Source organism: Vigna angularis, chromosome 1, assembly GCF_016808095.1.
Source record: "Vigna angularis cultivar LongXiaoDou No.4 chromosome 1, ASM1680809v1, whole genome shotgun sequence".
Classification (NCBI taxonomy): Eukaryota; Viridiplantae; Streptophyta; class Magnoliopsida; order Fabales; family Fabaceae; genus Vigna; species Vigna angularis.
The window spans coordinates 14215148-14240609 of record NC_068970.1 but is presented as its reverse complement, the minus strand read 5'-3'; the positions used below and the strand labels follow the sequence as shown (position 1 = coordinate 14240609).

The 25462-nt window shown below is 30.0% G+C and overlaps 3 protein-coding genes across 6 annotated transcripts; all 3 read right to left on the bottom strand.

The window, feature by feature from the left end:
* Window positions 1–1517: 1517 nt before the first annotated feature.
* LOC108337647 (BAG family molecular chaperone regulator 1) lies at window positions 1518–3511 on the bottom strand. 4 transcript variants are annotated; one of them, XM_017574219.2, is made up of 5 exons: window positions 3367–3511; window positions 2921–3163; window positions 2366–2628; window positions 2110–2253; window positions 1518–1990 (listed from the first exon to the last, which is right to left on the bottom strand). In XM_017574219.2, exons 2-5 carry the CDS (start codon window positions 3123–3125, stop codon window positions 1784–1786), a joined length of 819 nt encoding a protein of 272 aa, XP_017429708.1. In that variant the 5' UTR covers window positions 3126–3163; window positions 3367–3511; the 3' UTR covers window positions 1518–1783. The 4 variants fall into 4 exon arrangements, with proteins under 4 accessions (XP_017429708.1, XP_017429723.1, XP_017429716.1 ...); XM_017574234.2 differs by having other exon boundaries at window positions 2387–2628; XM_017574227.2 differs by having other exon boundaries at window positions 2366–2622.
* Window positions 3512–5742: 2231 nt separating this feature from the next.
* On the bottom strand, window positions 5743–9818 carry LOC108321075 (lysophospholipid acyltransferase 1). The gene is made up of 8 exons (XM_017552722.2): window positions 9251–9818; window positions 9112–9167; window positions 8739–8959; window positions 7975–8383; window positions 7044–7129; window positions 6612–6675; window positions 6416–6534; window positions 5743–6277 (listed from the first exon to the last, which is right to left on the bottom strand). The coding sequence occupies exons 1-8, from the start codon at window positions 9544–9546 to the stop codon at window positions 6137–6139; spliced, it is 1392 nt and encodes a 463-aa protein (XP_017408211.1). The 5' UTR covers window positions 9547–9818; the 3' UTR covers window positions 5743–6136.
* Window positions 9819–22532: 12714 nt separating this feature from the next.
* On the bottom strand, window positions 22533–25251 carry LOC108335936 (F-box protein PP2-A12). Its single transcript, XM_017572206.2, has 3 exons — window positions 24748–25251; window positions 24495–24613; window positions 22533–23119 (listed from the first exon to the last, which is right to left on the bottom strand). Exons 1-3 carry the CDS (start codon window positions 25048–25050, stop codon window positions 22690–22692), a joined length of 852 nt encoding a protein of 283 aa, XP_017427695.1. The 5' UTR covers window positions 25051–25251; the 3' UTR covers window positions 22533–22689.
* Window positions 25252–25462: the final 211 nt, after the last annotated feature.

The window sequence follows — 25462 nt, the reverse complement described above, 5'->3', positions numbered from 1 at the left end:
TTTCTAATTAAGTAGTTGGTTTTTAATTTTATACTACAAACATTTTTTTTAAAGGAAACTTAATTATAAAATAAATTTTAAAATATTTTGTAGTGTTAAAACTGTTTATACATTTAAATTTTCAAAAATATAATTTTAGGGAGTGTTTATTTATATAAATTAGAATGGAATAGATATTTATAAACCTATAATTATCTTAATTTTGCATTAATATTATATATGTGTATACACACGATTTTGTGCATATGACTTTTATTAACTATTTTTTTAAAAAAAAATATTAGGTTTTAGTCTAACTTTAAATGACTTGAGTTATACTTTAAGAAAATAATCAATAAGAGATAACTTGTTAAAATTGTATTAAAGAATGCATTGTTTGTATTCTCATGTAAAAAGTTTAATTAACAAAAGATAATATATTAAAAATTATATTGATTTTACTCCTCTGTATTATGAAATTAAAATGTATGACAATGTAAAAACATTTAAAATAGGAAGTCAAATAGTACTCAGTGCTCCCTACATTACACAGGTTTTCCCTATATTACTCAGGATGTTAACTTCTTACACATAAACACAGTCAATTTTCATAATTTATAACTTCAAAAGCATTTAACAATTCAAAATATATATTTTGTCATACCATCTTTTCTTAATATAATATAAGGGATCTAATCTAAGCTGTACATTCTTCATAAATTTAATCATTGATTAAAAATTATAAATTTTTAAAATATTAAATAAAAATTCACATAATATTTTGTTTTATAAAATCGAACATTGAAACTTGGAATTTGAGCAAATAGTCAGATACAAAAATAATTTTGTTCAATATTTATTCAGTTCTTAATATAAGTAAATCTTAACCTAAAACAAATGTCAAAAACAAATTATTTTATTAAAATTTTAAAATAACATAACTGATATATCAACTTTATTTTATTATTAGTAATTATTAAAAAACTGTTATTTATTATAAAAAAACATAGAGTTATAATATTTAATGTGAACAAAAAATAAATAAATACTTCATTGAAAATGTCTTACAAAAATAAAAATAAAAATGAAAAGTGGTTAATTTTTAAACTATAATGAAGAAAATATCAAGAGAAAGAATATGAGAATAACAAAGACACAAGACCATACATCAAACAATAGAAAGTACAAATAATTTTTCCCAGATCAGTTAAGGTGATTGGCAAAAGAAAAGAAAAAAAATATTTTGATTTTTGAAACGAGAAAACAATTATTTATTACTGATATGGTCCCTACTCACCTGTATCAGAAGGAAAAGAAGAAAAGAGCCACAACTAAACACAAACATAAAGTCATAGGCAGAAATCACCCAATAGAGTTAGGAATATCCAAAGAGAAAAACAAAGTTTCTTACCATAAAGAAATAGCCAGAGAATGAAAGAAATTTATGAGATAAATTAATTAATATAAATAATACTATTAAAAATGGCATAAAATTGTCTGTAAATGATATTAATTAAAGAAACACCAACCATCAATTCTTAAAATAACTAGTCTCTTTGGGTTTTCCAGTCAGTTTTTACTTCACTCTTTTTTTTACACCTACCATTAAGCACCTTTAAAATACATTAAAAGGGTGCAAATAGATGTACAGAGAAAATATTGTGATCTACACATTATTCTAATTTGCAGTCTTACAATGAGAGATTAATCATTTCTTTTAAGGAAAAGCAATCCTCAATCACATGATGACTCACTAATACATTCTTAATGTGAGTGAAGCATTCTGATTATAAATCCAAAAGCCTTAATCAAAAGTTTCCCATTTTGTGGTCACCACAACAGAGTCAGAATGTTGCATTGGTTGCTGCTGCTTAGGATTTCCCTGCCTCTTCTGAAACTCAACACCATAATTCACCTTTCTCTTGTTTTCATCCTTTTTAAGGGTAATTGAATTTTGCCTTGTCATTCTCAGCATATCTAGAGTCTCAATGTGTTTCTGAACTCTCCTAACCTTCACATTTTTGTTTTCAAACATACAATGTTAGTGAAATAAATAATTTTTAATGAAATAAATAATTTTTAATATCAGTTGATATATATTTCAGCTGTTTTTAAGATCAGAGTTAGTACCAATTCTCTTCTCTGCAGCTCCAGTTCACCTTCACCATAAATTTCATCCAATGCAATCAATGTTCTCATCAAATTTTCAGTCAAAGTCTCCACATCTAACTCTGTTATAACCCCTGTGGAAGCATCAGCCTCCAAAGCTGCAACCTGTCCAATTTCAAGTAATCAAAGACATTAATCAGTAGGAAAAATAGGTACTACAGTTCACACCGCAGAAATTAATAGTGAAATTGTCCATATAATTTATGAAACTTAGTACATTCTTGCATAGTTTGTCAACCTTTAGCTTTATTTCTGTCAAAGATTTTGAAGTCTTTTCCTTCTTTATAATTTTTAACTTCTCAAGAATCCTTCTTTCTCTGCTCTCAATGTCCACAAGAAGCACCAATTTTGACCCATCTTTGACTCTCTCAACATCAAGATATGACTTCGAATCTCTCTCCTTGTTCTTGTAAATCAACTTCTGATCCTGAATATGCAGTCCAGTAGGTTCTGTTAATATTTTCTTCAATTCTCCTGCACCTCCAAAGAACCACATCCAATAATTCATCAACTTGTACAATAATTTGTGAAAAAAAATGAAAAAAATAAAAAGTATATGCAGTATAAAATATAATTCAATCAGGAATCTCCTTGTACCATGACATTATCTTATACTCTCATGCATGATAAATATACTATTTTTTTAAAGTTTTTTTTACAATAACCACCAAAATTATACTAATTGATGATTCCCAGTACTAATTAGTTGTGAGTGAATGAAACTAAACTTCGAAACAAGAAAAAAGAGAGAAATTTCTAACAATGAATTTACCAAAGCTTGCATGAGAGCTGATTTGAATATGATGATAGGATGATCCATATTTCACTCTGACTTTGATGGTGGATTTAGATGTGAAATTTTGATTCACATCTGGGCTACGTTTCTGCACCACCATACCTCCTGGTCTTACTTCCCACTCAGAGATGTCTGTGTTGCCATGACCAACAATGTCACCTCTTCTGCTGCTAGAAAACATGTTGTGCGTGGGCTTTGACCAAAACCAAAGTTTTATGGCTGCAAAAAGAAGAGAATGACCTTGTGTTTTCTCTGAGAAAAAAAGGACATCTAAAAAAGAGATTCTCTCTGGGAAGGAAGAAAACCAAAGAGAGAAAGAAAGAACCTTGACTATGGAAAATAAAAGAGAAGAAATAGTAGAAAAACAAAAGGAACAGAGAAGTAAGATTAGAATAATTTAAAAGGTAGAGAAAGGTACAAACCTTGAGTTTGGTGAAGCTAGCGAAAATTAGCAGTCGGTGGTGGAGGCAAAAAAACAGAGAGAATGGAGAAGAGAAAAGAAACCGACTGACAAATACTATGATAATGGGATAAGTGAAAGAAAATATAAAAAGAAAAGAAAAAAAACAAATAGAAAATGAGAAGCAGCTGCATAAAGTGTCAGAATTTGGAAGAAAATAATACAAGGAAAAAACATGCTGAGAGAGAAAAAAAGTAAAATCAGATTTGATTACGCGTTGGAAGAGATATAATTAATGAAAATTTTGAACCATAAATTGTGTGTGTTTTTGCTTTTATGTTTCACGTATTCTACATCAAATTGTGTCAATCTTAGCTTACTTTTTACAACTTGATATCCAATCAAATATCATACATCAACTTAAAAGAAAATTAAGAACTTACCAAAAACAAATTTATGAGAGATGAAGTATGTTCATTCTTATAATGTATATCTTAAAAATCATATTTATTATGATTTTTTATTGGTTGAAAAATTGTCAATTTTCTTTTTCTTTTTTTATTTACACAAAAACTAATGCAATATACTTTCCTAACTTATCTTTCATGTTACCTGAAATGTAAAGTAAAAAAGAAGGAAAGGTAGATATACGGTTAGGTAATTCTATTGTTTGTATAAAAAGTAACATGTTTTCTATAACTCTCTTTTTTTTTACCTTCTCGTTTTCTGTTTCTCTTATCTATATGTTGAAACAGAAAACTATACAATGTTTCAACAAGAAATACTAATTTTCTTCAGCATAATTGTTAGGGTAAAAGCAACTGAATGACATAAAAAAAACTGAATAGTACAGAAAAAAAATGAAAGCAAAATCTGGAGCCAGTTTGCTGGTGTCTATGTACTTAGCACTGTCTCGTCCTAAAACAAAATTAAGAATATTCCTACTCAGTGCACAATGTTTAATACCCTTGTAAGAGAATATCACCAAAGTCAGAGCAACAATTTAAGCCTGCGTGGTCTCTCACAATTTCACTACTGTCAGCTTGTTACTGCGATAAATGTCATATTTATTAATTATTTGTTACGAAATTTGAAATACTTAATTATTACTCTGTAATTACGTATTCAGTTATATTATGTTGAAGAAGATGAAAAATATATATTTTATATTCATTATATCAAAATATTTTTATTTTATAAGTATATTAGAAAATTAGTTTTAAGTTACTCAGAATGGGAACCAGCTCCAACGGGCTACACCCCGAGATTTTGTTTTAATTAACAGATTCGAATTGAGATGATTTGCAAAATTGGATAGCATTTGATACATTTAAGACATTAAATTAATAGCCAAAAAATATCTCACAAATCCTAAAATAAACACAAGAATTTGAATCCCTTAGGAATTAAAAGATCAATTTGATATCAAAGGTAAAATTATTCATTAAATAAATAATTAGTTTAAGAAAATCATTTTACTTTACAAGATGTTTAATAGGCATTTTTTTATCAAAAAAGCTAAACAGCCCAATGAAAAAAAACCTACACTAACTTATCAAAGAAAAGATAAAAGAGGAGGTTTGTCCTCACAAAACAGGAGAAAGCGAAAGATGATCCCCCATGTTAGCTGAAGAGCATCTTTATATTGATGCTGTAAATATGGTGGCATGAAATCTATGTACATTCAACGTATAAGTAACAAAGAAAATCCTTCAAGAGGAGGTTGGAAATAACTGAACGGTAATAAAAGGAAAACATGCAAGTGGTCCCTACAATCGTTTGCTTCCCTGAACATAATGCTGTCTCTATCCATACTATGACAGTATGAGATCTGCAGGATTTGACTAATGGACATATCACAATATATAGGCATATTATATGACAAGGTAAAAAGAAAAAGAAAGATATCTGCACTAAAATGAGAGCACTTATATCACTCTAAAAATAATACTGAAATTGGTTACAAGGATGTGTAAATCTTATTGACCAAAGCAAGAAATATGTGAATCCATTCAAACATAAATCCAATTCTTTGTTCATTTAAAAGCATTAGTGTCATTTTAAGAGCATAAACTCTTGAGAAACCAGCTAACAAGTCGCCAGGAATAGATTAGGATGAAAAATGGTTGAATTGATGGATTAAATAATCTCAATTCGTCTTCAAACAAACTTAATAATCTCGTTTCTTCTATAAACTTTTCGCTCTCCCTCACTGTTCCTTTCTTCTAATAATAATAGCTCATATTATGATATATCTCCATCCAGGTAAGAGATTTTAAGGTAAAGCACTGTCCCAGACATGAAATTCTTAGACCTGTGATAGGCAGCTCATATCCAAAAGTTTTACTGGGCAACAAGGCATGCATCACTTTGTACAAAATGACAACAAATGATGGGGTGGGTTGAAAACTAAATAGCACAGTTGGCTACCACACTTCAGAGTATCTGCATATTTGTCTACAGTTAATATTTTGAAAAATATAGCCTCTTGCAGTAATTGTCACGAGATCTGAAAGTAGAGAGAAATCACAGAAATACAAATGTTCCTAAAATCTCGCCAGTAACTGCTTTTATAAAACCTGCCAACAGGATGTTTTCTTATCACAGAAATACAACTCAATGCTAAAGCCAGGAATATGAAAGAGCCCAGCCATTTTTTCAAGACCAAGGCAGCTGTTACAAGAGATTGAAAACCAGGGGCAGAAAAGCTGTGGAAGCTGGAAACCCGTTGTCCCACATTATCCTAATCCAATTTCAAAAATTCCAACAAGAATAAAACAGCATTGTCTACCTCACTGTTCCTTCTGAGCTTTGGATCTAGCAGGCCTTGCAGGTTTGATTACTTTACCAAGAAGAATCGTAACAACAGGAATAATGGTCCCAACGTAATACACACTTCCATACGAGGCAAGAGTTTCATTCAGACTTAACACCTATTCAAATATAATTAAACAATAAAAACATGTAAAAAACCTTGAAATCCATATTAGCATTTTTAAGCCTGAAAATATAAGTTGTAACTGTGGGTGTTAGTGTTTTTGCGGTTTACGAGGGAGAGAAAGTGGACGAACCATGAAACCAACGCAAGAGTAATTTAGAACCAAAAGCGTATAGGCAAAATTCATAATCACAAGGACATTCTTAGCCAGAGCCATTGTCGGAGGCACAGCTTGCTGCCATCTGTAAATGACTGTTTCCATAGAAACACAGCAACTCAAGTTAATTAACCGAATAAAAGATAACAAATGAGCAAAAATCAGCATATACCTCTGGAACCAGCAATCATTAATGCAGATTGAACAAAGAATATTATGTATCCAGGGTACAGGCCCTACAACGATAAAGTCAAACTGTTAGAAAAAAACTGTCACAAATCCTTACATAGAGCATAGATAGACCATATTAAAACCAGCACACCAAAGTTGTTTCACGCAACAGTTTCTTCTTCAGCTGGCTAAAATGGATTTCTTTTCCCAAATAACGTAGCAGAAGAAATTAATAGATATATTTATACATCACCTCATCTATCTCATACTGCTTATTAACAAGTGTAATGATTATTTGTCTAATAATTAGTTTTTCCTAAAAAACTATACATACATTTGCAAATATAGTAAGCTTGAAGCAATAATAATGCAAATACCAACGTACAGTACAATAGAAACAATCAATGTAAAATGCTGCTAAAATTTTACTCACATGCCAAACAGCACTGACGGTCTGGGTGGCAAGTAGCTGAAAGAAACCTGGTTTCTTCCCATGCTGAATAAGCCTCTCATAAACATCTACCAAAACCCAAACAATAGCAACATTAATATTTTATATTTCATTGTCAACCTCTACGAATGACATATAAATAGGTAATTTACATCAACTTTAATTTTGTATCTAGCAAAGCCTACGAGATGAACAAAAAAATGAAAATCAACTGGTCGAGGGTTGATAGCTTGATCATGCTATAATTTACTGTAAACAAAAACCATGTTCTAATTCAAGAAGCGGGATTATTAATCTGACCCAAGTAATCCATGATACAAAGTTCCAACTAAGTCCCTCTTTTGATAAACATCTTCATAAATAAAGTAATAGGAGAAGAATGTAATGAAGTTAAAATTAATTAAGCTTCCTTCACCAATCAAAATCATCTTATGTAACTCTATAAGTTCTTTCATTTAACATCTTCAAAACTGATTTTTACCTCAAGAAGAGATATTAATAATATGAACCAACTAATTCATGATACAAAGTTCCCCTTAAGGCCATGTTTTGATAAACACCTTAATAAATACTTGAAGAGAAACTATTTATGTTTCTTTCATAAATCAAAATCAACTTATGTACTTCAACTTTATACAAGTTCTTTCATTTAACATCTTCAAAACTGATTTTTAGCTCACTGGAAAAACATGATGCATTTTACCTTTTCTTTATTTTCTCATTGGAAAGTTTATCCAAATTCAGAAGTAAACACAAAAAATAATATATCCAAATTGTAACCAAAACTTAAAAATGATGCAGCTAGGACCATAAACTAAACTTCATGCCCAAACCTGAACAGTGTCTATATCCTACTGAGATAACTAATCAAACCCCGCAATGAAAGCATTCCATCTCATGGCAAAAAACTCACAGTGACGAAGCCAGGTGCTGACTTGAATATTCCAAACAGCTGGGATTGTAACTGCGCTCTTTGCAAACTCAACACCTATTATATCTACATTTTTGGCCCGGTCCCATCGTAGTTTTGGTGGGGACGAATCAGTCCAGCCACAGAAACCCAGGCCAGAGATAATTATAGAAGCTTCTGATATTGACCAAATGAAATAATACTTCCAGCGTGCAGTAAAGCCAGACATATACTGGTAACTTAATTTTTTCCAGAAACACCATTCATGGTAGGTAGGATCAGTAAACTTGGACAGAGGAAAATGAGGCACGAGGTTTAAATACATGGCCATACAAAACCCAGCTTGGAGGAGAGCCCGGATGGTTGCCCCATAAGGTGAGGGCGATGGCCCTTTTGCTTCAGGGCTCCAAATCTGCAATTACAACAATAATAAATACTAGGCTTAAAATAACAAATAGGAGACCGGTAATTCATAACGTATCAGCACAGAAAATGAGAAACTGCCACTAAATTTTTATTTAAATTTAAGGAAAATTGGGCATTCAATGCTATTATTTTTGCAGCAGGGTATCACCACTCGGTAGCCAAAAACTACAACCTGACTACAGGCCTAGAAATGACATATCCTGACAAAAAATTTCCATACACAAGGGTTTAGAAATCAAAGCCTGACTACATTACGAGCAAGGTTATCCACTAGCCATAGTACACCATGCCTCATCAGTCTAATCGTCATTATCCAAAATCAAAATAAACAATAAGAATACCCCTTTTTCTTCTGCCCAATCAAGATAATCCTTCATTTCATAAACAGGACCAGCAAAGTGACTGCCACAGCAGAGACAGTAACCAATGTACTCAAGCAGCGAAGGCAACTTGACCAAACGGAACTTCTTCTGGGCCTCGCGCAAGCCCTCCCCTTTCAACAATCCATCGTTGTAATTAACCGCACAGGATATAACCTTGAGCGTCAAAACCATCAAGGCACCTATTTCCAAACCAACCACACAATTAATGATCAAACCAACCAACCATCACCAGAAATAACGTTACCACAGTAATAATAAAAGTCAGTTAAACCCTCATTCCTGAATCCAAAAATTAAATAAATAAAATAAGAAATCATAAATTTGCGCTCACCAGTGGCATCGATGCCACCTTCCTTCCATGCATCGCCGCTCATGTAATAAACGTGGCTGCAGAAGAGACAGTCAGAAACGCGGTGCTAGGTCAAAGAGAGGAACAATTGAATTGCAATGAGAAAATAGATCGATTATACCAGCCAATGAGGTAACCAAATCCGAGGAAGAAAGTGAGGATGCCGCATCGGGGACGAAAGAGGAGCATGGAGGCATAGCCAAGGAACATAGGTACGAGGAAGTGGAGGTTGGAGGAGACGCCGAAGGAGAGGTAGGAGAGGACGACACCGACGGCGGCGGAGTAAAGGTGCTTGGGGAGGCCGCGGGGTAGGAAGCGGCAGATAAAACTAAGGGGAACTGTGGCGGCGAAGCAAAGGAGGAAGCGGAGCACCGGTACGGAGACTCCGATGGAAGCGGCCATGGAATCCATGGCCATGGCTTGGAATGGAAATAGAAGAATAGTTGGAGGGAGTGATATTTGGCTTCTTCTAGTCCTGTTCTCTTCTATCCTTCAACAAACACAATCTTTGAGATTGAACCTCTTAATCGATCAGAATATTCGTGAAATGACATGTGTACCCCTCACAACACCTTCCAAGTACCACACACATGATGCCAGCCCCTTTGCGTGACCGCAATTTCGCACAGATCTTCGTTCCTTCTATCGTCTTAGGAAACTCCGTCGACGTTTTTACTCACGTTTGTGTTTTCCTCAGTAAAACAAAACAAAATAAATATAATTCGATTATTACTTGTTCTTGGTGAAACCAAACAAAGCCTCCATTCAATATATCCTTATTTTATCCTCGTATTATACAATAAGTACATACTGTGAGAAACATTTAATATCGTTTTAATAATTGCTCTTTTAAAACTTTATTTTATATGCAAACGACTTTTCCATTTAATGTGTTATTTTAATAAATTTATACTTTTCTTGTGGGATCTTTTTATTTTTTACTTATAAATATAATCTTAAAAGTATTATTAGCATTGTTATTCGACGACGAATGTTACATTTATATCTCACCATGTATTAAACTTTATAACCATTACCTTACAAAATTAGTGAAAACACATATCATAAAATTATAAAAATTAATAAAATTATTATTATCATTATTATAGTATAAATATTTTTTATAATTTTATTATAAATATTTTTTATTTATTTTATAAAAAAATTTATATATGGTTAAATTTTTAAAAAATATTAAATTAAAAATAATAAAATGAATAATATAATTGTTTAGGGTTTTGGTTTCCAACTTATAGGATTATATACTCTGACACTAAAGTGAGTAAATAATTGATCAACACAGCAATAATGTAGTGATGGATGTATTTGAAAGTCATACTTAAAAACTTTATTTTTAGTAGTTGTTATATGTTTTTATATTTTTATTTGTCTAATCACGATTCAATCATATATTAATCAACGTTGATTCGTAATTATCATTATATTAATCTGACCATTATGTAATCAGTCTGTCATGTTATTTGATTAAGGTGATCGATCACGGATGATATGTCAAGAGGTCGGCCAAATGATAGATGGCCAAAATTGTTGGCCCTATAATGATCAGCCAATGATGGACGACCAAATGTAATCGGCCTAGAGTAGTTGACCAAATGTGGTCAGTCAAAAATAGTTGATTAAATGTGGTCAGTCATGAATGGTTGTCCAAGGATGTGATGAGTCTTGAAATTATACTGTTTAGTTAACTATTGATCGTGTTTGATCGACCGAACGAGAATATAGTTCAACAATTATTTTAATTTAAAATATTTAAATGGTAATTTATAAAATATATATGAATATAAAAGAAAAAAACTTCATTTTATATTAATTTAAAAAAACTTTTATTTAAAAAATAAATTTGAAAAACATTTGAGAATATAAAAAGAAATCTTTCATATATATATTTTGCTAACTTATATAATATATCAAATTTTATTTAACAAAAAAATTCATATTTATAAAAAAAACATACTTTAAATACAGAAATATTTTAATAATTTTTATTTAAAATAAAAATAAAAAATTATTCAAATAATTTTAAACTTAAAACTTAGTATCATAAAATTTGATACACTTTACTAAGTTAAAATAAGTTAGCAAAATATATATATATATATATATATAACTGATTCGTAAGAGATATTGTTTTATTATAATAAATACAACGCAAACTTTATTCTTATCTTCTACCATATTCTAGTATAATACTAATAAATCATTATTTTTCATTAAAGAAGTAAGAAAAATTAATCGTTAAATGTCCATATCCAGATACTTTATTTATTATGTACCTAATAACTACTTTAATTATATCCGTGTTATTTGGTTGATATTACAACTAAGGGAAATTAGTTGCATTCCGGAGTTGGCATAAGTTCTTGTTTTATTTATAGAAATCTTAATGTGTTATTTAAGCAATCATTAATATGTTATTCTATAAATAAACCCAAAAAAAAGTTGAGATATAAGCCATATTATAAAACTATATTTTATGTATTCAACTTTATGATGTGTTTCAATATTTAAATTAAATGGTTTTTAATTTGTTTTGAAATTATTTTTTACTAATAAAGAATTTATTTCCAAAATTGTTGTGAAAAATATTGTTAAAAATGGAATTCAATTCTTTGTTGTCGAGTTATTAGACTTTGTCATCGATATCGTATTGAGAATAAATAAAAAAAATAGTTAGTATAAAAGTTGTTATATTTTTATCATATAAAAAAAATTATATAGTGAGATAACTAGTTATTTATATTTGTTGCTCCTGAAATAATCCATACCAACCAATGGAAATGATGTTATGAGTGAATTTTGTACTGTCAATTAAAAGAGTTTTGAATTATTTGTTGTTGAGTTGGTAGAAGTTGAAATAAATGAGACTTGAGTAAATAAGTTATAAAGTTTGGATGATGTTAATAAAAATCTTGCATATAGATGATGTTGAATTAATTAAGATGACAAAAGAAAAAAATATATATATAAATGATCAATTTAACTTCATACAATTATTCTAATATGTTTAAAATATATATATATATATATAAATGAAATTACATTCAAATCTAGTTTCTTTAAATGAAGAGATTATATTGTCATATTAAAAAAAATCTTTGTTTTTCTGTTCATAAGATATTTGTAAATAATACAAACTTATAAATTCATAAAAGTGATCAAGAAGGAAAAAGATTGAAAATTTTGAATAACTTTATGTATAAGTAATTTTATGCACGTGGTTGTCTAATTTCATTATGACTTTATTTTATGTTCCTATTTACGTTTAAATTTGGATTTGAAATTCCAACGGTATTGTCAGTGATGATTGAATCTCTTTCACTTTTATTTATTTTTTCACTTTACTTCGGATTTAGGATGTTCATCCAAAGTTTCATTTTTCTTTTAGTCAAATTTAAATGACAATTTTTTTTTTCGTTTTTTTTTTCTTTTTTTTAATATAACTTTATGTACACATATCATTAAAAATGCTTAAAGATCTCACCTACTAAATATGATTCAATTATAACTATAAATTATAATTATACAATATTTGGTTTTGGTTTAGTCGTACATTGTATTACATTTATTGAGCAAGTCTATTTGAAAGCATATACATAAAAAATAGTTTAAATACATCCGGCTTATATGATTTTCTTTTTCCTATCAAAGTATGATTTAACATAACTTGAATCAATAAAAAACTAAGTATGATTGTAATATAATATCATACTATCAAATTATCATGTAATACAAATATAGTATAGTAACAAAAATTAAGCACATTACATTATTAGAAGTCAATTCAATTATATAAAAAAAATTAACGAAAAATATTCCACAATTTATTTTTTATAAATCTTGACACAAATATCTTCCTCCGTAATAATATTATATATATATATAATTTAAATTAAATAGATAAAAAGATTAAATTTGAATTATGTAACATTCCAAATTCTACAACTGAAATTTAACAGTAATTATTGTACATTTATTTTACAATTATCTCTCAAGCAGTATAAAGAGTTCATATTGAATTATGCTTTCAAACATCGCGTAAAACACTCATAAATTATTTTTTTTGTTTCACTTGTATTGATTTAGACGTTGTTCCCTCATCTACTTCCGTATAACACACTTTATACGATCATCGCAAAAAAAGATTTTTCGGCAAAACAAACAAGGGTGAACTACCATGCAAAATTTTAAAAGAGGCATAACATTATTATTAGACGTAATACATTCACTGTAATACATTCATTATAAATTCTTGTAAGATGCAATTATTATACTAGACTCTATTATTGGGATATAATGTTGATGGAAGTCTCGGATGGTCATGCACTTGTGGTGACCTCTACTCCTCTCACAACATAATCTTGGCCAAATACAATATATCATATCACCCACAAGGTCAGTTCATTAACATCTATAACCATAATTTAACATAAACTAGGACCTCCTACCACTTTCACCACATAACACATCCTTCTCTATTTGAGACTGGATAATTATTAGAGTATTAGGATAACCACCAACAAGATGACCCTGAACATCAACATATACATTAATACCATACCATTATAAAGTCTCTCACCGAGACTCATACTATATTCCAATACATAATTTCATATTCAACATCATAAAATAAATTCATCGCGGAAATCATACAAAATGGATATATCACAAAACAAATTAACAATAATAAAATATTACTATAAATGGTCACCGAAAAAGAATCAAATATTTGACGAATAACACTCACCATAAACACCCGTACATATGACTAGTCATAACTTACTGGATCATACCAGGGCTGCTCTATGATCAGGGATGTACCAACTCCAGTTTTTAAGATTCCTCTATCCTACCATAAAAAAAAACCTTAATATAAACGTTTTGGGGAACTAAGAAGTTGAATCTGGCATAACCGGTTAGACATCTTCTTATCCTTCCATAAAGATGCAATAAAAATAGATAAAAACAATAAAAATTCAGGGGAAACAAGAAGTTGAATCTGACAGAGTCGGTTAGACAACTTCTCATCCTTCCAAAAAGATGCAATAAAAATAGATAAAAACAATAAAAGTTATGGGGAAATAAGAAGTTGAATTTGGCAGAGCCGGTTAGACAACTTCTCATCCTTCCAGAAAGATGTAAAAGAAACAACTAAACGTTCTGAGAAACAATAATGTAAACATAGCAGAACAAAATCAAAATCACGTTTTACAACCATCAATAGACTTGGATCTCATCACAAAAGCATGTTCATATTCAAAATTCAAGAGCATACAAAAACAAAAGACTTCATATTCAAGATTAAGATAAAAAAAAAGCAAAAGATTTCATATTCAAGATTCAAGATAATACACAAATAAAAGACTCAAGATTAGCTCCACTTACCTCTATTCCAGACTTAATCTCCTGGTTAGAAATTGTTTCCCGAAAAATTCCAGAATTTCCCTTCTTGCACTAGAATTTTCTCCAACTCTCTCTTCTCTCAAAATCTCTCAATATTTGGTGCAATTTAAGCCTTCCCCCTTGCTTTCTATTTATAGGTTAAGATTTGGCACTATTTAGGTTTTTTTTATAATATTTTGTTAAAAATACTATTTTATTAAAAATAATATTTTGACTTCACCACCAAAAGTGTCTTGCTCACCATTCCACTTCTGAAAGGTTCTTTGTCATTTTGCAATCATTTAACTTTTTTTTTAATTATATATATATATATATATTTACAAAACCTTCTAAAAAAAATTTTCAAAATTTTGAATTCCTTCTAAAATTACTATAATCCTTTATCCTAAATATTTAATTTTTTTTATCATAATTTTCTTATTGATTATATTTTCTACCTTTAAAATTATTACTACTAACAAAGAAAAAATTGATACTATTAATTAAAATAAATAAATTTTCATGAACTTTACAAATTACATTTAAATTGAATTATTTTTTAGATTTTGAAAATCTAAATTCAAGAAGCATCTAAATAGAGTTAAGGCGTTTGAAGACCAAATCGAAGATAATCAACAAGAGTTGTCTATGATCAAAGATGAGTTTAGCTAGGTTAAAGGTTATCCCGAGTCAAGCTCGACCGACGATTGACTTGAGTTATTTCCAACCAAAGATCAGCCTTGGTTTATTCCAAACGAACATCTATCTGAATCAATTCAAGCCAAAGGTCAACCCAAGTTAATAGTGATCGAAGGTTGGCCTACAAAGGTCCTAGTTGAAGATCAGTTAAGTCAATCTCGATTGAAGGTTAACTCAAGTCAGTCCTAGTTGAAGGTTAGTCTTGATCAAAGGTCCACCTACATCAACTTCGATCTAAGGTCAGTACCAGTGGGTCCTAATCAATTCGGTCATGAGGGAAGCTTGGTCAAGTCGTTCCTGATCGAAAACTCACCTGAGGAAAGGTCAAACGTTGACTTGAGTCGACCCCAACCGACTCAATCAAGACCAAAGGTCGGCCAAGTCGATCTCGATCAAAGATCAGTTAGAGTTGTCCATGGCCAAAAGTCGGCATGAGTCGGTTTCCGTCAGAATTTGTCTAAGTTGGTTCCGAGCAAAGGTAGCCAAGTCGTTCTCGATCGAAGTTTAACTGAGTCATTCTTGACCGAAGCTCGACTAAGTTGTTCCAGTACCAAAGGTCGATCAAGTCAACTTGGTTAATAGTCAACCGAGTTTGCCTAGTCAAAGGTTAATCAAGTCGGTCTAGCCAAAAGTTGATCGAATTAGTCTAGTGGTCAACTGAGTCAACTCTAGTCAAAGATCGACCTAAGTCAACTCAAGTTAGTCTCGACAAATGGTTTGTCAAATCGATCTTGATCAAAGGTCGACCTTAGTCAACCCTAATCAAAGGTCAATCCGAATAGACTCCAATTCTAACTAAAACTTAAGCTAAATCAATCAAAACTTAAAATTGAACTAAGTTAACTAAGTAAAAAAGTGAAAATAAATATGTATAAATCAAAATATCAAAACGAATCAATCGAACACATATTTAATAAACTTAATAATCATATATATTAAATCAATTTTACTAAATTTAATATTACTAACAAAATATATTTAATCAAATTTTAATGTAATTTAAATTAAATTGAAAAATTCAAATATAATTGATCCAGATAAAATGAATATAATTTAAAGTTCAGATTCTTTCTAACTAGATAATTATAATTTAATCATAGATTCAATCCATCTTATCGAATTTAGAGTCCATGTTGAAAAATCAACCCCACGCTTAATTTTAATAAGTATTCTCATATGAGGATCTATTTAATATTATACAATCAACCTCACACGATCATCAATATTTTGGTAATCACGTCAGCTCCATGTGGTGTGATTCATAGGATTATCATAATACAATAACAACTAGATTCTTGTGTGAACTTGTCCCTGTACAAACACCCACAAATATCACATTTTTTTAATGTGGTGGGTGTATAATCTTCACTTCACATAACCTATAATGCAAAATAGGTTTAAATTTTTTTTCAATTTTTATGAAAAGTATTCAATGAAGTTTTTAATTTTTTTTGTCTTAATGTAGTTTTCATTATTATTAAAAAGAATTAATATAGTCTCTTATATTAAATTGATACTAAAATAAATTATAAAATATTTAATTAATTTATGAAAATTAGATAAATATATATTTCTATGTAACAAACAAAATAAATATAATATAACTTTCATATAGAAAAAATAGTTTACATAATTATCATAAAATAGAAAAAAAAATTATTTAATTTTAAAAAATATATATATAGATTTTATAACAATTACAGATAAAAATATATGTTTGACTCAAAAGTAAAACAATATGCATGTAGCTCATGTTAACACATAGTTAATCTAAGATAAACATGTACATATTCAGGATTAAGTAGCATAAACCTAACCATCTTAAATATTCACAACTTTTGTAAGAGCTGTGTAAAACAAGAATAGTTAGCCGAAATTCTGATCTCTAATCACTAATATAAAATTTTATATAAACTATTATTCAGTTACACTAATTATAATATTCAATGGCGACGATGATATATAAGTGAAACCAATGTTTGGATAAAACAATTTATATTTAACCGGAAAAGGGAGTTTAGAACAGACGACATTAACTATGAACAAAAGAAAGGCAGGATATTATATTTTTATTTTGTAATTTATAAGTGACATCTCAATTTAATATATTTTCCATTTAAAAATATTTAATCAGAAAAAAAATTTAAGTATTCTTCTCTATTATTCGAATTTATAAAAATTAAAAACAAGTTGGAAGCCTATGTTATTTCTATAATAAAAAATTAAATAAAGTACATGTCTCTGGTTAAATGATTATTTAATATTAAATATTAAATAATAATTATCAATTCATAACTCTCTTTTTTGTTTTATAACTAACTTCATTGATTCCTTATCTACCAATTATACCTAGTAACAACTTTAATTGTATTATATATATATATATATATATATATATATATATTACACCTGTGCTCGATGTTGCAACCGATTATATGAAGGTGTTGACAAAGGTTTATGGAATCATTATTATCGTGTTTTTTATTTACAAATAATTTAAAGAGAAATAAATTGAATCATTTTAAGAGTAACAAATTGTTGACAGAAATTTTACTCAGGAGAAATAAAATGACAAAGAATGTTGAGACTAAATAAGAATTTAATTTAATCGAAATATCATCATATAAAAGTTTTTTTAAAGAATCTAATTGAGTAATTGAGTATACATGCTTCTTGATTTTTAAGTTATATTAGAAAAAATGCAATAATCCAAAATCTGGAAATTTAGTGTAAGATATATAAATATTAAAAAAAATAGTACTTGCTTAATCAAATTGAAAAGATTATCTTTTATCGACTGACGTTACTAGAACAATAACAAAATAAAAATAATATTTAAAATAAATAAAAATTTATTCTGGTTAAAAATATAATGAAATAAAAATATTTTCTAGAATCTAATAAGAGTATAAATGTTTTTTTTTATCTCTTAGCTATGGTAGAGAGAATTGTAAAAACAAAAAAAAAAAATAGGGACCGAACGAGAGTGAAATGAGGAGGAATTACATTAATCGAGTTGAAATTTATGTTTTAGCTTGTGTTTAGATTGGAAGATAGATTTTGAAGAATATAAATAAGTAAATTTGAGAGAAAAGAGAAGTGAAAGTTAGATTTTTGGATTAAAAGAAAGATTGTGAGAAATGAAAGTAAATAAGAAAAAAGAGAGCTTACTTTCTTTCCAATTTTTCACATGGTAGGAACCAAGGTATGATATTCATTTCTCTCAAGCCAGACTCTCATTTCATAACAAATCAACGGATACAAACATCTCTCTCTTCCTCATATCCATCTGCATTAACAGTATTTACTCATATACAAACATAAACTTAACATTTCAGTAACCTTTACCCTAGGATTTCGGCCGATTATTTAAATTTAAGTTAAATAAGTATGTATTCATATTTAGTATGTCTATTTCCTCTACGTGTGTCAAATAAATTATATCATTTTTCTATCATTGTCAAATTTAATTATTAAATATAAAAAAATTGTACTATTATTAAAAAGGTGTAGTCAAAACTTATTATTAACATGTTAGAATTTATATCATCTCATTTTAATAATATAAAATTAACAAAATTATAATAAAATAAGACATTTTTTTTATAGTACTCAAAACAAGTAATCCACAATTTAAAGAAATATTATTACAATTATTCCAATATATAACCACAATAATATGAGATAGTTTCAAGGAAACTACGGTATAATAAGAAAAATTTAGAGTCTTTCTTATGATCCTATAAATAAAGGAAAAATAACTTGCAATGAGATAACAATAATACATATCTTTCATGAGATAGATCAACTCCTCCCTTCTCATTTCTTCATACTAGTAAAGGTGATTATTGCAAAATAAATAAGACAAAAACACACAAAAAAGGATAAGTTAATATGCAAAAGAGTTATTCTAAAACTAATAATTCATATTGTATATATAAACTAAGCATAGATATAAATACAATAAATATAAATGTACACTAAATAGATTACTCTAAACTCAATTATCCAGATACATCACCAGAATTCACGTTAAGTGTGTGCTTGATAGTCTCTATGCTCTAGAGAGTTATACCCAAAGTGGTTATTACCACACACAAGATTAACCCCATTCACGTTTAAGGCTAAACAAGTTCATTGATTAGGACTTCATGTAACTTTCACCATATAACACATTTTACTTTACATGAGTCTAAATGATTATTGAAGTTCAGGATACCCCTTTACTGAATCCATACATAGATGCATACACTAAAGCAATACCAAACCCTCTTCAAACTCACATAATGTTTTATCTATACCTATAAACAATACAAACACAATCAGGATACATCATTAGAATCACTCATCAACGGAGAATCATATTGTGTACTTAAACAACACATGAAACCAAAAGAAAGACTGCATGCAAAGACAAAATAGATTGGATAAAGAGAAAAATGGTAGAAAATTAACTTACACAAATGAAGAAACTGATCAGTTTAAATTGAAGAGCTCATCGGGAGAAATTGGTCAATCCAAATTAAAGAGTTCGTCGTGAGAATAAATTATATGGTCTCAGTTATTCAATTAGACAAAAAGAAAGAACCTTAAAAAAGAAGTTAGAGAATTTTAAAAGTGGTTTTTACATCTATGATGTGTTTTAAAATAATGAAACTCCTTTATAAAAAAAATTATTCTAAATTTTTTAATATTAAAATAATTGAATGTTACTATTTTTAAATAACTATGAATTCTAAAATATCATTTTTTTTCAATATTTACATTATTAATATCAATATTTTATTTTTATATGTACGTCGTATTCAAGCTTGTCTTGAGCGATCAATACTTGCTAGCCAATTCTATGAATAAAATATCATTGTAGTACTGTATCAACTCTAAGATCACCATAGGTGGCTGTGAAAAAAAACATGTATTTGTATATAATCTAAAAGAATAAAATAAATTCATTAATGATTTCAAGGGAGAAAAATGGTAAAATTTAAAAAAGGAGCGTTGAATGTTAGACATTAAAAAAAGTTAACAAGGTGAGTAGTTAATGAAAGCACTCAATGCAATGTCAATTTGTTGAAAATAATTAGTTTTATTAATAAATTATATGTTTTTCAATAAAACATTATTGTTTTTATTAAACTCTTATCTTTCTTGTGTCCAAGATTATGTAGATTGGTGTCTTAAGTTTCAAATGATTTAACATCTCATGAAACACTTTTGTACTCTTTTTAAAATTATTTACAATAGATTGATAATTTAATTTTTTTTTAAAATATATAAATTAAATTTGGCTTGATCTAATTTTAAATTATTTTATTTTTAAAATATTTTACTTAATATGGTAATTCAAATTTACTATTTTTGGATAAATTTCAATCACATTTTCGTATATATCCATCCCTTTATACCCCCATTCCAAAAATTGTATCGAGTATCGTTTTATTTATTTGTTGTATTTTATTTTGGGGAACGGTTTTATTGAAATACCTCAGGCAATAGCCGAACGGAAGAAGGGACAAGAAATAGGCGAAAGCCCAAACCTGTTACTCATTTCGATCCAACAATATGGGCCAACATAATATGGTACCATTATATTGTGCACTCCCATGTTTTATCATTTACTTTAAATTTGTTGTTGTTCTTGTTCCGTACTTGAGATCAGAGTTTTACTTTCATAACTCCAACAGTAAATTTAAAGTTCTCATCGAAGCTTCAATTTGTTTTGAAAGCAATGCCAAAAATTTCTATTGTCTACAGAGAACCATATTTGGATTTATATTATTTTAGATGTTTTTGTATGTCTAATATCGATGTTGAATACCAAGGTCTCGAAAAACAATTAAAAATTGTGCCGCAGATTCGTCCCACAGTACAAGACATTATTTAATTGTATTTTTGAATTCTCAAATTAAAAATAGAACATCACCTTAATTACTCAAGATAAAGAACATCACTTAAATAGGCATTGAATACAAAGGGCATTTCATCTTGCACCTCCAAGTTACCAAAAGTACTCTCAAATTCAATATTCTTCTTCCTTTTATATACTCAACACCTCCAAAGCGTTGTAGATTGAGTTTGAGAGGTGTTGGTGTTGTTTGCTCGAGGTTATCCAAGAAAGAGGTGGTGCGGCTGGTGATTCTCTGAAGTTGGCCGCGGGAGCAGATATATAAAAACATTCATCGTTGTAAGACTTTCAAGAGCGCATATATATATATATATATATATATATATATATATATATATATATATATATATATATATATATATAAACATTCATCGTTATAAGACTTTCAAGTTTTTATCAAATTTCAAAAAATCTGATGAAGATTCAATCGAATTCTAAAATCCGTTAGGTGTTATCACAAGAGATAATAGTCATTTTAACAAGAATTGGAAGTGCAAAACGAAACTCTTTAAGTTCTAATTTTAGCACCAACATGGATTATTTTTTAGTCTATAGTTAAATTGTTGTCAATTGTTAGTATCATTCACTTATGCAAAAAAAAATGTTTATTTTAGAACTTAATAAAACTCTTGAAATAAATTTCAGACGAACATAAACGATCGTTAACTTTTGTTATACTCTCCTTACTTTCTATAGATTACATTATATCTTCAATATTTTTATTACAATTAACTCGGCCAGCATTCTAATAATCCGTGACTGAATTAGATTAAACTTTTTTCTACCGTAATTTTCAAATTTACTGTAGAATCAATTGTGGCACTAATACGAAATAAAAAAGGGAAGGTGATAGAATATCATTTTCACGCCACTGAATTATCGTGCAAGCTCTAGATCAACCAAACAATGTCGACGATAAGTTAAAGCAAAGGAGACCGGTTTACAGTATGCTAAATCTATACTGAATTAATGTTTACAAACTTAATATTGGTTGCGTCTTCCTTTGCAAACTGACTTTTCAAAAATAACCCTCTTTCTTTTTCATTTTAAACTAAATTCCAAGGTTAGAATATGTTACAACCCCTTTTTTAATAGGATCCGGTTGAAGACCAAACAAGAGATTTTTCAGTTGTATGTCCGTGAACATACGTTGAGGTTTCTCGTAACAGAAAACCAAGCATGGGAACAAGTAGAAAGGAATACCAAATTTCAAGTAAACTATAAACTATGATCAACGTTAGTCCATAGACTAAAAAAGTAGTCCAGTTTTTTTCGTTTACTTCAAGCATGATCAACATTTCATTGTCATCAAATGGTCACTTTTGTTCCATCTGCAGAAAAAATATATAATATTCTGCACCATACATGGTTGAGATAGAATGTTCGAGATAGTCTTCCAGACTAAATAACCAGACATTGATCGATATGTACATCAACTCCTGGCTTCTACAAAATTCTTAATTAAACCTTAAAGAACCATACTAAAAACTCGATTCTCTATTCCTCCTGACGCGGCCTACGCTCTAGTATACAATTATATATACTTGTCGACAAGGTTAAGAGCTATTTAAAAATGCTTTAACCTTTCTGAATTCACTTGGATATATGAGCACAGAATCTAAACAGAGCCCTCCTTTTGTATGTGTACAGTCAATTTGAGTCATAGAGAATTTAACTTTTGTTGATGCATTACCATTCTCGACAACAAAATCGCCTGCATGGTAAAAGGCCCATTTACCTGGTCCATTCAGAAAACACTGGGATGTAACATACTGGCCATCTGAAGTCCATAGCTGGAATCGAACAGGCTTTACATCCCACCCATGAACATGCTCTGTGTTGCAAACTCGCCGGCCAAATCTTTTGGAGGCTCGTCCTAGATGTATTCTGTAGAATATGCTGTATCTCCCAGCAGGAAACGGGAACTCAACATCTCCATCCACTTCAAACCACCAGATTTGCTGGAGGTACGCAACACTGTTGAATCTGCAAATCAAGGAGATAACATAGGTTTTACTCCAAGGTTCTATTAAACCAAATCAACAGTTAAACTATATTTATTTTGCAAATAAACTACTTGACAGAGATTGCAACTTGCATCATCAACCAAAATAACAATAGCAAATGAAGCATATCCTTCACAACATCACAAGTCAGAGAACAACTTTCAGCCAACACTAATCAATACCAAAAGCTACAATACATACCAGAACCATAATATATACACACAACCACCAATACAAAGACTCTGAACATGGAAAATATATACACATAACCACCAAATTTTCTAGGTGATAAATTATAAAACATGACCACATTATTGATACAGTAGTCATGAATTTAGATTGTGGTCTCAACTATAACTGCAACCACAGTACCAAGTTCTAAGGTTTTAGTTCTCTGCAACAGAAAAGACTCGTAAGATTTACACATGTCTGCAATATCCCACAACATTACAGTTTTTTAGATTGTGGCAACAACAGTAATTAAAAACCTTATACAATCTTACACAATCCCAGTTAGCTCACTTTATTTTATAGTTCACACAAAAAATTCTGGAAATGAATAATTTCATTGAACTCATCCCATGGTTGAAGTGATTGAATGATCCCAATGACTACAAAAGTGTAAAAGGAAGAGTGTATATGTATATCACAGAATAAGAATGACTTTTAGCAAAAAATAGTGTCACTTTGAATAGTGTGGGTGTGTGTGTATACATATAAAGTCTCCATAACAGAGGGGGAAACACAAATATGCCATTCAACTGTAATTATAAACTAAAAAGTCAGCAAAGTAAAGAATCACAATAAACAATGGAGAATGGAACACGAATAACAACATAAATACGGATGTTACTCATATCAGAACTTAGGTGTATGGTATAACATGCTGGGAATTGAATTGATTGTAATTTTGGATACTTTTATATAACTTCCCGATTCCCAGGGTTTTTAAATTTAACACTCAAGATTATTTGGGGTTTCCTTAAGAATTGCTATGTCACGAGTTCTGAGAATCTAGGGTTCGCCTGATTGAGAAGTGAAACATTGTAAGGTGGAAATAACTCAGGATGGTAATGATTATGAAGCAAACTAGCAATCCGGAGTGAAAATGAGTTGACATTTGATTTTCCCCCTTTCCACGATCCAGTAGGACCAAACAGACCCCAACCCAATTCTATTTTCCCCCTCCAATTCCCCGTTTTCTTATCTATCATCCCATCACTAATTTTTCTCACCCCTCCTTCAAACAGCAAATCATAATTTGGAAGGCCAGCCTAATTAAAATATAAATCGATAAATAAAAAATAAAAAGGGACAAGTATTCCAATGCGTATAACTAGGAGAAGAAAAGTGACCTAGATTCCTCAGTGGGGATATGGTTCCAGTATCTTCTATCATCAATCCCGGTTATGGACAATCCCTTGGCCGAAACGCACAAACACAGCTTACCCGTGCTCCGATCCAGCCACACTTTCTGCACAAAAACACAACTATCTCAACTCCACTTCCTCTCACATCAAACCACAAACCAATAACAATAAAAAAAAAATCAACACGGCTTATAATTATTAATTAATTAATTAATTAATTAATCAATTGATCCATTACCTTGGTGCCATCATCAAGAGAATTGAGTCTGCAAAGCCTGGCGTAAATCCCCCTCTTCCCCAAATGAGAGGGGAAATCATCGAAGATGCGGCGGAGGAGGACGGAGTAATTGGACGGCAGCTTGGACTCCCAGACGAAATCCGCGGAGGAAGCACCGCGGAAGGCGCGATTGAGCGTAGCGAGCTTGCAAATCTCGGGAGGGTTCATGTAGGTCATGATCTCAGCCACGCAGCTCTCGGGCAACTCGCCCAAACCGTACTTGGGCGCCGATTCCGATGGCTGAGACGAGAATCGCAGACCCATCAATCAACGTTAAAGGAAAGGAGAAGGAGAATGGAGGCAGTGGTGGCGAGTGGGTTGGCTTAGGGTGTTGGGTTTTCGACGGAGATGTCTCCGAGTTGGTGTTGTAATTGCAATTGTAATTTGTAATTTGTAGCTGACTCGGTTCTGTGGGTTTGTTGGTTTGTTTGTTTATGCGAGACAGCGTGATCTGACTAGGACTTGACGAGAAGCATTTCACAGTTATCCACCACCCTCCTTCCTCTTCACCCCGAAAATCCCTAACAATTACCTTAATCCCACCAAAACTTTTTAATATTCGGATAAGTTTTTTATTCATTTATTTTTCATTCAAATCAACGTTAATGTTTACAGGTTTTCTTTGGTCAATTTTGCAGTAATTAATTTCAAATTGTCAACCGCATCAATACCATTT